Raw genomic sequence first — 15,445 nt, forward strand, 5'->3', positions numbered from 1 at the left:
ACACACACACACACACACACACACACACACACACAGAATCTTGTTATTAGTAATTTTCCAGGTGTTGTGGTGCTGAGAAATGTGCCCAGGTAGCTAAATGGTACTCTTCCAGAATGGCCTAGCTATGGTCCTGAGGTCAAATGGGCCTTTTACAGACATGGAACTGGTTCAGGTTTGAGGCACAGCACTGACTGCCCTGTGGCAGCTGCATTAGGAACCTCCTACACCCTTCCTGTAGGACTCAACTCCAAATGTAAGGAATTCGTTAAGGCTCCTTAAATCTTTGCTCTAACTGAGGAGACTATTAAAAAAGAAACCGATGAAGTTAATGAATTTCTCTCGTAGTTATCTGGAGTGCGGCTGCTTGGCCTTTGGATCATCTCCTCCTGGCTGGCAGGAGTCTCAAACAAATTCATGGCTGCTATTCTCACTCAGCCTCACTGTCTGAATGGGCACAGATATGGTAATACCACTCTTTCTCCTTTGCACCTAATCAATATTTTGCCTTTAAATCAAGCAATGAGGTGTGGCACTTTTATTCTTTCTCATGGAGGTTTTCACCTTCTCAGAAGATAACCAATGGTTTCTGTCCAACCTATAGACTTTATGGTTAAACACAACTTGCCATTTAACTTTTAACTCTAAAAGGACAATGTGGGTGTGATTAGACAATTGTGGCTGGGATCACTTAATCTGTTTAGTTTTCCTTCTCCAAAGGTCAGATGGTGTGAGCAGAGCACACCCAGAGTTAAGGAGGGATGAGGGTTAACCTCAATGGGTGCATGAGGGGAGCACCTTGGTTTTGAGCCTGTGGTAGCTCTACATGGGCCTCACAACTGAAACTACAATGATTTATAATTGTAGGGAATGGGGCAAAAGGGCCAGAGAAAGTAGCCTTACGAGGAGAATAATAAGACTTTAGTAATCAGATGCTTAAGTTGCTGTGCTGCGTTTTTTAAATGGGGGTCTGAAACAAAAGAATAAAAGACCTCTTTCCTAGAAATGTTCCAGACCAGAAAGTAACAAAACAAGCCTCTGTCACAAATTTACCTTTTATCATTTGTTGCTGTACAGGGATTAACAGGCAAATATTATCTATTTGCTTCTCAGTATAGGAACTTCCTTTGGGGACAAAACCCTCAAGACGCCAATATGATAGATGAACCCAGCTTAGGTGAGACAAGGTCACAGAGGGATTGGAGAGAAGTAATGAAATGTTGAGACCCCCGGGTTGTTGCTAGCCACTTCCCAACTTCTGCAGTGGCAAGAGTCATGGGGGCATCAATCTGTCCTCCAGCTATGGCACTCCCTCATGCTTGAGTCCTTAAACAGTGCCGAAAGGGCAGTTCTCAAGTGTACGTCTCTTCCCATGTTTGGGTATTAGGCTAAATCCTGCTTTGTGGCAGGAAGCCAGAAAATGCCGCACAAAGATCAGCAGCCTCCTGGATCCTGATAAGCACTTGCTTGCTTAGCACACTCTAGTGCGGCGTGGGAAGGAGGGAGATGAGGGCATGGAGGGTGCAGGATGGGAGGTTAATCACTGATCCATAGGCTGAGAGGTCATCTGGTCCAATCATCCTGATTTCACACATGCCTGAAACCAATGGACACTTGAACAATGAGAATCTGGCCCATTTTGAAAAGCACCCAGAGATGTAGTGTCTACCCCTTTCCCTGGCCAAAGCTGAACAGCTCTCAGTCCACCTCACTGAAGGGAAATACCTCTCACAATTAGCCCTACAGATGAGAGACTATCTGGACAAGTTTCTCAGTACTGACAGATGGTTACGTAGCTCTGCTAATCCCAAACCATTTACGGTTTTGGTCATCAGTCTTTCTAACCCAGAGACTGGGTGAGTTGTGAGTCCCCTTTTAGATTTCCACGGGGACTGGCTCTGTAAACCCAAAGGTCATCAGTACTGACAAAGACAGTATAAGAGATGGCTCTGGTCTTCATGTACAGACACCCTAAAAACATCCCAAGTAAAGGTTTCTTTAATACTAGTCATGTGCCCTGAAGCTCCCCATGGGATGTTCAGAACAAAGCTTGGGTGGCCTGCTGAACACCCACCCTGTCCCCCACTCTTCTCTCTGACACAAGAGACATGCCGTTCAGCTACACCACCAAATTCTATTACACTGGACGTATTATCAGGAACAGGGGACCCTCTGTGGGGCTGAATACAAAACCCAGCTGCTGATTCATGATTGACGAGTCCTGGTTTCACCTGTCTCCACTGCAGCTCTTCCCTGGTATATGACGAATGCTGACAGCAACCCCTCTTCCCAAAGTAGATTGTTCTCATTTCTGTCTAACATCTATGAAGGGAAATAGAATCAATATGCTAGAAAGAAGAAATTTCTTAGAGTTAGTGCAGTCTCAGCATGTTAATAGGGAATGAATCTGGTTGCCAAGATCTTTGTGGTTCTAAGAGAGTAGAAGACAATGATTGCTCCACTTCTGGTGTCCAAGACAATCTCTTGTACCGCTTGCCTCTCTACCCCTCAAACTCTAATAGGAAGTGAGAGCAAAAGAAAACAGTTCTCAGATCAAAACTAAAAGTGTCTTGTTTCTTGTTCAAAGATAGACAGGAAAAGAATGAGAGGGAGCCAGGAGGTCAGTGGGAAACCTTCTTCTCCATCCTTTTAAAATGAAGAGGAAAAAGGTATTGCAGCCCTCAACAAGATGGTCGTATTTTTTTTCCCCTACTGCATGCCAATAAAACTCAGACCAGTAGTTCAAGCAGCAAACGGCACTGTTCAGATCAGCCCGATAAGAAGCTAAAAGAAAAACTTTGTGGTTATTTTGTTTACATTTGGGAATCTCATCATCTGTAAAGCTAAAACCTCGCAGTGGTGGCCAGAGGTCAAGTGCAGTTGGCAGATCTTCTTTAACTAAGACAATGGAAGCTGGCTGGAGGAAGCGGACAACTGGAAACTGAGGCTAGAAGAGCTGTGGAAAAAGGTGCAAGGTGCAAAGCAAGGGGGCTTTGAGGAAGAAAGGAACTGTGAGGAGGAAAGATGCCTTCTGGGTAATGACGGGAATTAAGGAAGGCTTAAGGTTTTAGTGAGGGTTACTAGAAGAGAATCAACTGAGGAGAGGGAAAAATCAATAGAAAGCAGATGCTAAGAGACAGCTGACCTTTCCATTGGAAATGGATGGCTACATATCTTGTCACAGGCTGAGAAATGCACATATCCTAGAGTGGCAGTGGGAGAAATACCTTGGCCATCTTTTCTTCTTTTCCAGCTGTTGATCTGCTTAGATCAATGAATTATTGAGTTTCTTCGCCCCTAGGAAAGTCTGATTGCTTTTTAAAAACTTTAATTTCTTTTACTGTCTCCAAACCTTTATATTCTATGTTGGAATTCAGAATTCACAAAATGTTGATGTAATTTTTATAATTTTTATTATTTTATTTTTTTTATTTTTTGACATGGAGTCTCGCTCTGTCACCCAGGCTGGAGTGCAGTGGTGCGATCTTGGCTCACTGCAAGCTCCACCTCCTGGGTTCATGCCATTCTCCTGCCTCAGCCTCCTGAGTAGCTGGGACTACAGGCGCCTGCCACCACGCCCGGCTAATTTTTTGTATTTTTAGTAGAGACGGGGTTTCACCGTATTAGCCAGGATGGTCTTGATCTCCTGACCTTGTGATCTGCCCGCCTCGGCCTCCCAAAGTGCTGGGATTACAGGCGTGAGCCACCGTGCCTGGCCAATTTTTATTATTTTTAAATTTTTACTGTTCTGACAGAGCAGGACTAACTCACAGGCAGTGCACCCATTTTTTTTTTTTTTTTTTTTTTTTGAGATGGAGTTCCGCTCTTGCTGCCCAGGCTAGAGTGCAGTGGCACGATATCAGCTCACCACAACCTCTGCCTCCTGGGTTCAAGCGATTCTCCTGCCTCAGCCTCCCGAGTAGCTGGGATTACAGGCATGGGCCACCACGCCTGGTTAATTTTGTATTTTTAGTAGAGATGGGGTATCTCCATGTTGGCCAGGCTGGTCTCGAACTCCTAATCTCAGGTGATCCACCCGCCTCAGCCTCCCAAAGTGTTGGGATTACAGGCATGAGCCACCGTGCCCAGCCAGTGCACCCAATTTTTAAAGTGATTATTTAAAAACCCAAATCATAGCTTTGTTTGGAAATTTTAAAAAAATCAAAATACCAAGTCACCTAACTCTCCCCCTTTGAAGCAGGAACAAATCCCTAGATTGCACATATCCAAACCAAAGCTCTCTCCCAGCAGGAAAAAAGGGCTAACAGCAAACAGCCTTTTTTTTTTTTAATTTGTTCAAATTTGTTGCCCTTTGTTACTATTGACAATGTGCTGCCTTCAAGGCATTTCTAGGCAACCTCCTATGATTTGCTGAGTCCTACAAACTTTGTCTTATTCATTTGTTCCTGAAGGAGACCCCAAAGACAGTCAGAGGACAAGCTTTTTATTTTTCAATTGGCCCGCTGCTTTCCAAAGGCCACCCCTGGCCATTAGGATCAAAGCACAGAGATTACTTCAGCTGAGGAATCTACTTCTGTGCTAAAAGAAATACTGAGGCACTCACGGCTTCTGGAATTCCCAGAAATTATACTCGCTGGGCGTGATGGCTCCTGCCTGTAGTCCCAGCACTTTGGGTGGCCGAGATAGGAAGATCACCTGGCACCAGGAGTTCAAGACCAGCCTAGCTGACATAGCAGGATCTGTGTGTCTCCAAATAAACAGCCAGGCATGGTGGCACATACCTCTAATCCTAGCTACTTGGGAGGCTGAGGTGGGAGGATTGCTTGAGCCCAGTTATTAAAATTTACAGTGAGCTATGATAGTGCCACTGCACTCCACCGTGGGTGAGATCCTGTGTCTTAAAAAAAATTTTAAACAAATAGGCCAGGCGTAGTGGCTCATGCCTGTAATCCCAGCACTTTGGGAGGCCGAGGTGGGTGAATCACGAGGTCAGGAGTTCAAGACCAGCCTGACCAAGATGGTGAAACCCCATCTCTACTAAAAATACAAAAATTAGCCAGGCTGGTGGCAGGTGCCTGTAATCCCAGCTACCTGGGAGGCTGAGGCAGGAGAATTGCTTGAACCCGGGCGGCAGAGGTTGCAGTTAGCCGAGATCACGCCACTGCACTCCAGCCTGGGCAACAGAGTGAAACTCTATCTCAAAAAATAAATAAATAGAAAGAAAGCAATTACTCTGGTTTCCACATCTCTGGGCACAGAGCACAACACAAGTTCTTGAACTTCTGTGTCTTTCTACATCTCAAAGGAAATGGTCTAATGAGTTCTAGAGATTCACCTTGGATAAGACAATGCTTCTGTATCTTTTGCTTGATCCATTTGTTTGTGTGTGTGTGTGTGTGTGTGTGTGTGTGTGTGTGTAAGAAGTAGTATTTCTCTGTTCAGGACAGGTATTATATTAAATACTTTCAGTTTTTACAAATATATGAATTGATTTTCCTACCAATTCTTGAAAAAAAGGATGTTTTGCCTTTCACTTTTTAAACTATCTACTGGGAACCTCTCATCATGTCTCAGTGCTGGAACTAGAACCTGGAGAAACTCACTGATATCGGTTAGAACTGTGGAAATGAGGCTGGGCGCGGTAGCTCACGCCTGTAATCCCAGCACTTTGGGAGGCTGAGGCAGGTGGATCACGAGGTCAGGAGTTCGAGACCAGCCTGACCAACATGGTGAATCCCTGTCTCTACTAAAAATACAGAAATTAGCCGGGGTGGTGGCATGCACCTGTAATCCCAGCTACTCGGGAGGCTGAGGCAGGAAAATCACTTGAACCCAGAAGGCAGAGGTTGCAGTGAGCCGAGATCGTGCCACTGCACTCCAGCCTGTGCAACAAGAGCGAAACTCCGTCTCAAAAACAAAAAAAAAGAAAACAGCGGGCTGGGCGTGGTATCTCACGCCTGTAATCCCAGCACTTTGGGAGGCTGAGGCGGGCAGATCACAAGGCCAGGAGATCAAGACCATTCTGGCTAACACGGTGAAACCCCGTCTCTACTAAAAATACAAAAAAATTAGCCGGGCGTGGTGGCGGGCTCCTGTAGTCCCACCTACTCGGGAGGCTGAGGCGAGACTCCATCTCAAAATAAAAAAAAAAAAAAGAAAGAAAACATCGTGGAAATGAGTAAGATGCTCCCTATTTTCAGGATTATCTCATTACTACCTTGATTCAATTAGGGCATACTGAGTAATGGGCTGTTACAGTGATAGTGGTGGTGAGCAGGGTGCACATGCGTGGACATGCAGAGAAACCCAGGGCACATGAGATTTCAAAGTAACACACACTTAGGAAGCAAACGTTGCATGCCTCCCGCAGCTAACCAAGCACAGTGAGTGCTGGGGAGATGGCAGTGAAAAGACCAGAAGAAGCCAGGCATTGCACATGGATGCACTACAGAGGAAGGGACTAGGTCCATTTTGTTCACTGCTGCATTCCTAGACCAATGATAGGGGCTCAATAAAGTTTTTTTGAGTGAAGAGAATAAAATGCAGCATAGACTGCACTCTACTAAGAGGCCACAGAGGAAAGACACTGTCAGAGTTGGTGAATCTGTCATGGAAAAATTTCCTAAATGAATGGCTCTGACTGCAGTTCTAGTGTTATTTTTAATTTTTATCTTGCCCCCCTCCCTTCTCTGACAAATTGCACCAGAGACACCTCTTACTTCTCCTATACCCCTTCCCCCTTTTCCTACAATGTTCTGAAGAAAAGAACTTTTTGAGGATAGATGCTTTGTGCCACATCTCAGAAGTCAACTTTAAGATAATTGCAGCGGAAGCAGCTTTTAATCAACTGACAGGCAGCTTTAAGAAAATTAATGAGGACAAAATTTTAGGAAGGAGTAAATCATTTCTGACAACAAAGCCATCTGTCTTTTATCCCAATCTCTCCTTGAAGAAATAGTACCCTTCCAGGATACAAAAATAAAATATCATTATTTTTGGTATTTGCCACCCCCAAGTCCAGACAAGATTAAGAAAAGGCTCAGTTTCCTTAGATTTCTAGAGAATACTCTGGATTGAACTAGAATTCTAGGTCACTTTTGGAAATCAAACTTGCAGAATATAGGGAAGCACAGATGATTAGGACTATATTATAAGTTCAATTCAAGGGCAGGGAAGGAGAGAGTCATAATGAAGTTTGTAGATTGAAGAATAAAGCTGGGACAAGTCAAAAGAGCCTATATTTGTGAAGTTATATAAATTCTGGTCAGTGCTGACAGCACTGGGCACTCATCCTGACCCAGGATCTAAGCCACAACTATAGTTACCACTAATTTGAGAAGTCTGGAACCCAAGTTTTTTCTATGGTTCATTTTAATGAACTTGATCAGCAGCAGCAGCAGCAGCAGCAGCCATCATTAGTCTCTGTAAGGATGGATACCCAACGGTATAAAAGAAAGCAAGCAACCTAATGTTTATTTTCAGAGATAGTAAGAGATAGAGCAAGAACAAAAGCGGAAAGGATCAAGATACACTGACAGGCAAGGTCTAGATGGAATCGCCCTACAGCCCATGGTTCGTTCTTAACTTAGCGCACAGAGTCATCAGGAAGGCTTGTTAAAACACACATGGCTGGGCCTCGCCCCCAGAGTTTCTGACTCAGCAGATCTTAAGTGGGGCTGAGAATCTGCATTTCTAATAAGTTCCCTAGAGATGCTGATGTGGTCCCCTGGGGGCACACATTGAGAACTGCTGTGCAATCAGATTTGGGTGGGATGTAGGTCTATAAAAAATGGTAACAGGCCGGGAGCGGTGGCTCATGCCTGTAATCCCAGCACTTTGGGAGGCAGAGGTGGGCGGATCACCTGAGGTCAGGAGTTCGAGACCAGCCTGGTCAACATAGTGAAACCCTGTCTCTACTAAAAATACAAAAATTAGCTGGGATTGGTGGCGAGTGCCTGTAGACCCAGCTAATCAGGAGGCTGAGGCAGGAGAATCACTTGAACCCAGGTGGCGGAGGTTGCAGTGAGCCAAGGTTGTGCCACTGCACTCCTGCCTGGGTGACAGAGGGAGACTCCATGTCAAAAAAAAAAAAAAAAAAAAAAAAGTAACAAATATGCTTTCCTTCCCGGCTGCCTGGGACCTGTTTAGGGTGAGGGGGAGGCATATTGCTAGCGCTCTAGAGGGAGAAGGGGTATAAAGGGATAGTCCACTACTGACCAGCAAAACTCTTAGGTCAAGAAAGGAAGAAAGAAGAAGGGGAATGGGGAGGGGAAGAAGAGGAGAGGGAGAGAGATGGATACTTTCTTTTCAATGTGTCCTACGAACTATTGATTTGTCTGGGTAACACTCACTCAACTCTTGGCTACGGTTTTACCACATGGCCACAAAGAAAAAGCTTTCAATAAAATTGACCCTTAGGTATTGGAGGCTTTCCCTTAAAGACCACAATACTGTTCCATGGAGAAGGGGGAGCAAAACTGCATTCTATCCCAGAGCTTTCCTCCTCAACCCAAGTCAAATGAAGGTGTCCTTAGTCATCCCTTCTGCCAATAAAATGACCCGAGAGAAAAGCAAACTACGCCCGGTGAGATTCAGGTTCCTAGTGCCTCCAGGATCTGCAGCGATTAGGCAATGAGGATCTTTTCCACTTCTTCTTTTTTTTTTTAAGGTTTTTTGGCTACAAGTTTATTCAATGCAAAAGAATCCTCTCCAATTTTACTGAGGTGGCTGACCACGTCCACGACCAAATCCGCCTCTAAACTGGAATTCGGTTGCTGACCCAGCCCCAGCCTCGGCTTTCTTGTCGGCACCAGGTGGCACAGCACTCCGTCTGTAGGTATCTCTGTCAGCTTCCCCTCTTGTGAGTCTCGCAGGTCGCTCACCCTCCAGAACTTTAGGCCGAGGCCTGCCAGTCTCTGGACGGCTAGGGCGTAGGATGGCAGGCACAATCTCTGGGGGCAGATGAAGGTAATCATGGAGATACTGGATACCCTCATTGGTAAGGTACCAGTAGAAATGTCTCCAGGCAAACTGTTCCTTCACGTAGCCTCGGGACTTGAGAGACTGCATGGCCTTCATGACATGAAGGTTGGGCACATTCTTGTCTGCCAGCTCCGGGTGCTTAGGCATGTGGACATCCTTCTTGGCCACCATGACTCCCTCCTTAAAAAGGAGTTCATAAATGGCAATCCGGTTCTTCTTAGGCATCAACATCTGGCAGGTCTCCGCCACGCACTGGCTTCATCCTCCCCCTCTCCCTCGGACAATCTTCGCCACCAGCGGCCCCCTACCCCATAAAATAAGCCTCCAGCCCCTATCGCTACTCAGAAATCGGTGTGTGGGGAGTGGGAGAGAGGCCCCCGCCCGCATCCTGGGGAGGAGCAGCCGCTAAGGCGGCAGGATAGCCCGGATGGGAGCCGATGGAACTCGAACTCCACAGAAAAACCTTTTCCACTTCTTACTAAACCACTTATGTGCCTACAATCCCCACTTATTGGGAGGTGGGGGTGGTCCATGTTAATTCCAGTGTTGAAAGCAATAATCCTTATTCTTGCTTTCTAGCTCAAAATGCCCTAGCTTCGTCCTCATGTCCCTGAACCTCCCTGCCCAGTTGCAGGCTTCTGCCCCTATTCCTAAGTAACACAGCACTTACTGAGATACAAACTAAAGGAAGAATGTGGTATATGACTCTTTCTGGTTTCATTAGTAATTTTGTATTTTTGTTATTATGCTTTCACTTGGTTACAACCAAAGTTATTATACTGTGCAAGTTGCCACTATTTTAGAAAATTAATTGCAGTTCTCTGTTACAATACTGTGCCTGGTTCCAATTAGAAAATGAAAGCCGAGAGGGAACACAGGCAGTTTAGTGTTTTGAGAATTCAGCAAAACTTCAGCTCAGCAGTCTCTAAAAGCTTAACCTAAAAACAAAACAAAAATTAACAAAAAGCCCTCTCTGGCTCAAGTAGAAGGGAATCAGACAGAAAATAAGATTCTGAGTCAGACAGAGTAGCATATCCAGTCTGGAGGAATCGCAAATGGACAGTGGGAAGGGAGAGAGAAAGTATGTGCCCAGTCTTACTTTCCTGACTTACCCATCATTAAAACTGGGAGGACTAACACGATAAACAGAGAAGGGAAAGATCAAAAGGACCCTAGATCCTAGAAATAAGGACAAAAATTAAAATGATTCAACATAAAGAAAAGACTCCAGCACATACAGCTATTCAAGGGAGAAACCTGGAAAGCAGCAACAGCCTAGAAAAGATGGGAGGTGAGGCGCAGACAGCCAAAAAAGCTGAGTTTGGTAGGAAACAGAAGACAAACACCACTGTGCCTGCAACATAATTAGCAAAGAATCAAAGCACCATGCACAAAACCACAATGGCAAGTAGACCTGAGACTGACTCTGCCTTGCTGAGGAGGCTGAGGGCAGACACCTAAAATGAAGAAATCTTGTTTTAAAAATACTAATCCTGGGTCCCTCTGACTCCCATTCTTATTCTGATTTTAGGTCTGAAATGGATCTGTATTTTAATAAGGACCCATGTAGTTCTACTGTAAGTTGTCCAAGAACCACAGTTTGAGAAGCACTGATCCAGAAGTCTGAAGAACTGCTTAGAGTAAGTGCATCAAGGCTAATAGCAATTAGCAATTCATTTTCAGAAGAGTTTTCATATGGGATTGTGTCAGAGATCATCTCTTGGGGAGAGATGTCACTTAGTGCCATCTTAAAATAAATCAATGCTCTGGAGGATGTTCTCCTGGGAATGTCTGTTGGCCCAACACATTTGCCTCTCTGAACATTACCACAGTGAATTCCAAGAGGTAACACCAGACAGAAGGGGAATTCTGGGTAGCAAAGCTCTAGGACAGGCCCATTACCCACTAAAGCATTCCTTTATGGTCGGAGCTTGACATTAGAGATGGAGACACCCACCTATACTTACCTGTGCAAAGAGGGAGACGCTGTACTGTCCCATTAAACCCTTGCTCCCTGTTCTCAGACAAAAATTCACTTCTTGCCTTAAACGGTGATACAGCACAGCTATCCAAAAAAGCTGGTGTCTTCCCTTCCACCAATCACTGAATTCAGGGACATTTGCTGAGTGATCTGGTGCCTTTGGACATAAGGGGCAACCAAGACCTGGAAAACCAGAAACCTTTCTGTAGCATGGGGGTTTAAAGTCAGACTGGGTGGACACTTGGTTGACCTAAACCTTGTTGAGATGCCTTGATCCTGTCTCTTGGGTGACAGGAACACTTCCCAAATGGGAACTTTCTAGGTACTTCAGCTCCCTTTCTTAGTGCTTGGTGGCAGATGGTACCTACTGAGAATCAAAAAAGGTTCACCAGGCAGCCTGGCAGTAGTAGTAGCTCCAGTCACCAAGCATGCAGCTGCTGGCTAGCTGCCTTGAGACCCTTGGCAGGACAGCCAGGGGCTGACTGGATTACCACATCTCCTCAGCAGAGAACCACATTCCTTGAGCTGCCAGCCCCATATGTGACAACAGATCCCATCACCTTGGCTTCTGCTTTGTAACTGTTTGTCTTCAGCCAGATGTTTCTGGCTACTATGGAAAAGTGGAACTGTGCTAAGATGGAGAACTGGCAGGCTGTGTGCAGGAGCTGGGCAAGAGCCCTGGCTTATGAAAGAAGCTAGAGAGGTCTGTCAGAGCTACCAACATCAGATTCTGTCTCTTAATGATTTAAACAATTATTCCACAATTAGGCCGGAAGGGTTAGAAGAGCAGCTGTTGGGACTGGGATTCCAGGTGGTGAAAAGCAGAGACCAGGTGCTTTTACCAGCCAAGTCTGCTTAAGAGAAGCAAAAGAAGAATATTTAAATGAAAACTCAACTTCCATCCTCAAATATCTAGATAAGAAAATAGACTTGATGAACATCCCACAATGACATCTCCTATTCACCCAATGTCAAATATTTCCAGCCATATGGAATTCAAGATCAGAACTTTCTTGTCATTGTGATATCAAGAGGAGAGAATGATTTGTTTTCCTTTCAGAAGCTTGGTGGGACATGATGTTATGTTACCCATCATTGGTTCTGCTAGTTACCACCTAGAAATGATAAAGAGGATGCTTTATTTTTATTTATTTATTTATTTTTGAGATTCTCTTTCATTCATTCATTCACTTTCTACTAAGTGTCAGGTTCCGCATGAAGTTCTTGGACTTCATAAAGATAAAACAGACACAGTCTCTATTCTCAAGGAGCTCACAGCCCAGGAGAAGAGAGTGACATGGAAACAAATAACTGCAGTTTGGTGTGACAAGTACTGACATGAGAATGTGTAAGAGGTACAATGATAGCACAAGGAACGAGTGATCAATTCTATTAAGATGGATGCCACAGAAAGTAAAAAGCTTGCAGGTAGCTGGAGATAGGGGACAGGAGGGCATTCCAAGTAAAGGCACCCTGGCAAGAAGGCACTTTGACAAATTCAAGAAGCTTGAAAAGTGGCTCAGTGTAGTTGGACAGAGGATATCTGTAGGAGACAGGAGGGAGAAGAGGCTGGAGAGGAAAGGACCACACCAGGCCACCCACTTTCTATCACTTTGTATATAATGGGTGCTATCTCTAGTTTTTTTTATTTAAAACAAATGCTTCCCATTCCAGATATTCAACAACCATCTACATGCACAGCACTAAATGAGGGACCTGAGGGATATCCCTCTAAGGAGCTTACACTGAACCGAATTGGGTGGATTAAACACATACGCTACACAGCTAAAGAAGACAAAAAATGGACCAACAAGTACATCCAACTATAAATGGTACAGATTGCACAAAGTACTAAGGAAATTCACAGGTTCTTGGCTTCTGACAAAGCTTGAATACTATCTAATTAGAGAACTGTTCAAATGCTTGAATCCCCTTGACAAAACCCTGGCTAAATGAGCACCTATGGGACGTGGGACGTTCACTCAGGCACGTTAGTCTGGCTGAGGCCAAAAGGCCACGAACCACAGGATGCCCAGAAGGCTTTTATGGCAATATAAGAGAGACGTGCCTTAGACAAGACAGGGTCCTAGACAGGACCTTTTCTCCACTGGTGAAATGAATGGGATGATTAAGAATACAGCAACTGCCTAAAGTCTTCATCTTCCATCATAATTATAACCCACAGGAAAAAAACATTTCATGGCATACTATTACTTTTTACAGCTTGTTTCCTCACACACACACAAAAAAAGCTTTAAAAATAAGCATTTCATTGGGTCCTTTACGCATCTCCAGATTAAAAGTTTCACGCAGAAGTAAGGAAGTATTCAGTTTATCTGAAGATACTTGCAGGCCTCTGGGGAATGCAGCACATATTCTAGGGTGTGAGGAAAGGCCTTTGATAGTCCAGAGCTTCCACAAATGAAGCCTGCTGGTCATGGATGGGCTTGACTACAGCCCTTCCTTACTCCTTATGACTGTGTGATAGCTCTGGTCCTGGCTGGGAGGTCACACCACTGTCCCCTCATTACCCTTCCAAGCCTAGGGGAGCTGCCATACAGTGAAGGCACAAGCAATGGCACTCACCCTCATGGAGGTCTCTCCACCATGGGCCTGTTGCAGCCTGAAGACCTGGGCCACCATGTGCTCTGTGGAGGGGTGCAGCAGGATCCTTCGTGAGGCCAAGCCCACCATTACATATCTGCCCATTGGGGACAGGCTCACCGAAATGGCATTGGGACCTGAGGGCCAACAAAACAGAGAAATATTTCCTAGGCTTCTGGCCATTCCAAGGAAACAACTTTCACTCTTACTCTTGTCTTTTTCTCTAATCTTCATATTCACTTGCTCATCCTGGTGTTATCTCATAGGACTGTAGTGAGGAGTATGATGAGAAGGCATATACATACTGAGTATAGTGTTTGACATATAGAAAGCACATAATAAGGCTGAACGCGGTGGCTCATGCCTGTAATCCCAGCACTTTGGGAGGCCGAGGTGGGGGGATCACCTGAGGTAGGGAGTTTGAGACCAGCCTGACCAACATGGAGAAACCCCGTCTCTACTAAAAATACAAAGTTAGCCAGGCGTGGTTGCGCATGCCTGTAATCCTAGCTACTCGGGAGGCTGAGGCAGGAGAATCGCTTGAACCCGGGAGGTGGAGTTTGCGGTAAGCTGAGATCACGCCATTACATTCTAGCCTGGCCAACAAGAGCGAAACTCCGTCTCGAAAGAAAGAAAGAAAGAAAGAAAGAAAGAAAGAATGAAAGAAAGAAAGAAAGAAAGAAAGAAAGAAAGAAAGAAAGAACTTAATAAATGCTAACCGTTGTTATCAACATTTTAAAAAATTGTTAACATCCTGTAATTACTATTTTGAAACCCACCTTTTTCATTTAATACATTATGAACACTGTTCTGTAAGAGCATTTTAAGGGCCAATGGAGCAGTTCTATCACTGCACCATCATTTGTTTAGTCAACTCTTAAAAAAAAAAACAAAAAACACTTAAATTCAACTCAAGGTGACACCAACAAAACACCCACCCCACCCTCCCGCAAAACAAACAAACAAACAAACAAAAACAGTCTCAAGGCAACAATTTGACATTTTTCTGTATGGTAACACTGCTGTGAACACCATTGTATGTAAATCTTTGTATAGTTTTCTGATTATTTCCTTAAAAGCTGGATTGCCAAAGAGCTGACACACTTTGGGAGGTTTTAAATACACAATGCCAAACTGTCTTGCAGTGCATGTGTGTGCTACAACCATCTCCTCCCTTATTCCTGACCGTCGTAACAGGGGCATGCGGTAGGACTCTAATGCTGAGATGCTTCTGCAATGTTACTAGCCAGCACTCCTGCAAAGCAATCTTTCTCTGGCCTGTGCCCCAGTGGAGGTAGGGGCAGTATGTGACCATTACTCCCACCCAAGCTGTGCCTCACCTAGCAATGACCATGCCAAGGCACCAGCGTCCCTCTGTCATTAGGTTGGGCTTCCTATCCCTTACCAAATCGCTTGGTGTAGAGCATTTCGCCCAGGTTATGGGGGGCCAGGGAGTACACTGCCAGGATGCCTTCATCGGGAAAGCCCCTCTGGCTGCTGGGGATGAAAGCTGCCAGGAGCTGGCCATCTGCAGAAATGTCACAGCTGGCATCATTGTAGATCTTGCAGTTCTGCACCAGCACATTCACGGAAGCTGCATCAGACAAAGAAAGAAAAGAGGATAAGAAACTTTGGAGTTGATACTGTAAAAATTCTGGGGCCAAGAAACTTTAGGGACTTCCTAAGGGCCTGAACCTTGTCTAGAAATGCTAAAGAATACCTTCTCATTCAAACTAAAATGTCAAATGAACAAAACACAGGAGGCAAGAAAAGTATGTCTCTTCTCCCACCTTAGCAGGAAACTACAGGATAGTCAACACCACCACAACCACCTGCCGAGTCTTAGTTCACATTTAGGAAATACCGCTTGAGAGATTAGATAAGGAAAAAGTTATTAAAAATTATTCCTAGAGAGCCATT

The 15,445-nt window shown here is 44.8% G+C and overlaps 1 protein-coding gene and 1 pseudogene across 8 annotated transcripts in view; both read right to left on the bottom strand.

Annotated features, from left to right (window-relative positions):
• AMBRA1 (autophagy and beclin 1 regulator 1) overlaps positions 1–15,445 on the bottom strand; it is a 204,010-nt gene that overhangs the window by 23,494 nt on the left and 165,071 nt on the right. For 7 of the 8 annotated variants that reach the window (XM_024347087.3, XM_009460324.4, XM_009460323.4 and 4 more), the window contains 2 exons: positions 14,931–15,119; positions 13,508–13,662 (listed from right to left, as the gene is read on the bottom strand). In XM_024347087.3, the coding sequence (XP_024202855.1) occupies positions 13,508–13,662; positions 14,931–15,119 (344 nt within the window). Of the gene's footprint in view, positions 1–10,907; positions 11,105–13,507; positions 13,663–14,930; positions 15,120–15,445 lie in introns of those variants that run through there. The other variant, XM_009460326.5, reaches the window with a different exon arrangement.
• LOC742827 (ribosomal protein S10 pseudogene) lies at positions 8,607–9,202 on the bottom strand (annotated as a pseudogene).

The sequence above is a fragment of the Pan troglodytes genome, chromosome 9, assembly GCF_028858775.2.
Source record: "Pan troglodytes isolate AG18354 chromosome 9, NHGRI_mPanTro3-v2.0_pri, whole genome shotgun sequence".
NCBI classification, from domain to species: Eukaryota; Metazoa; Chordata; class Mammalia; order Primates; family Hominidae; genus Pan; species Pan troglodytes.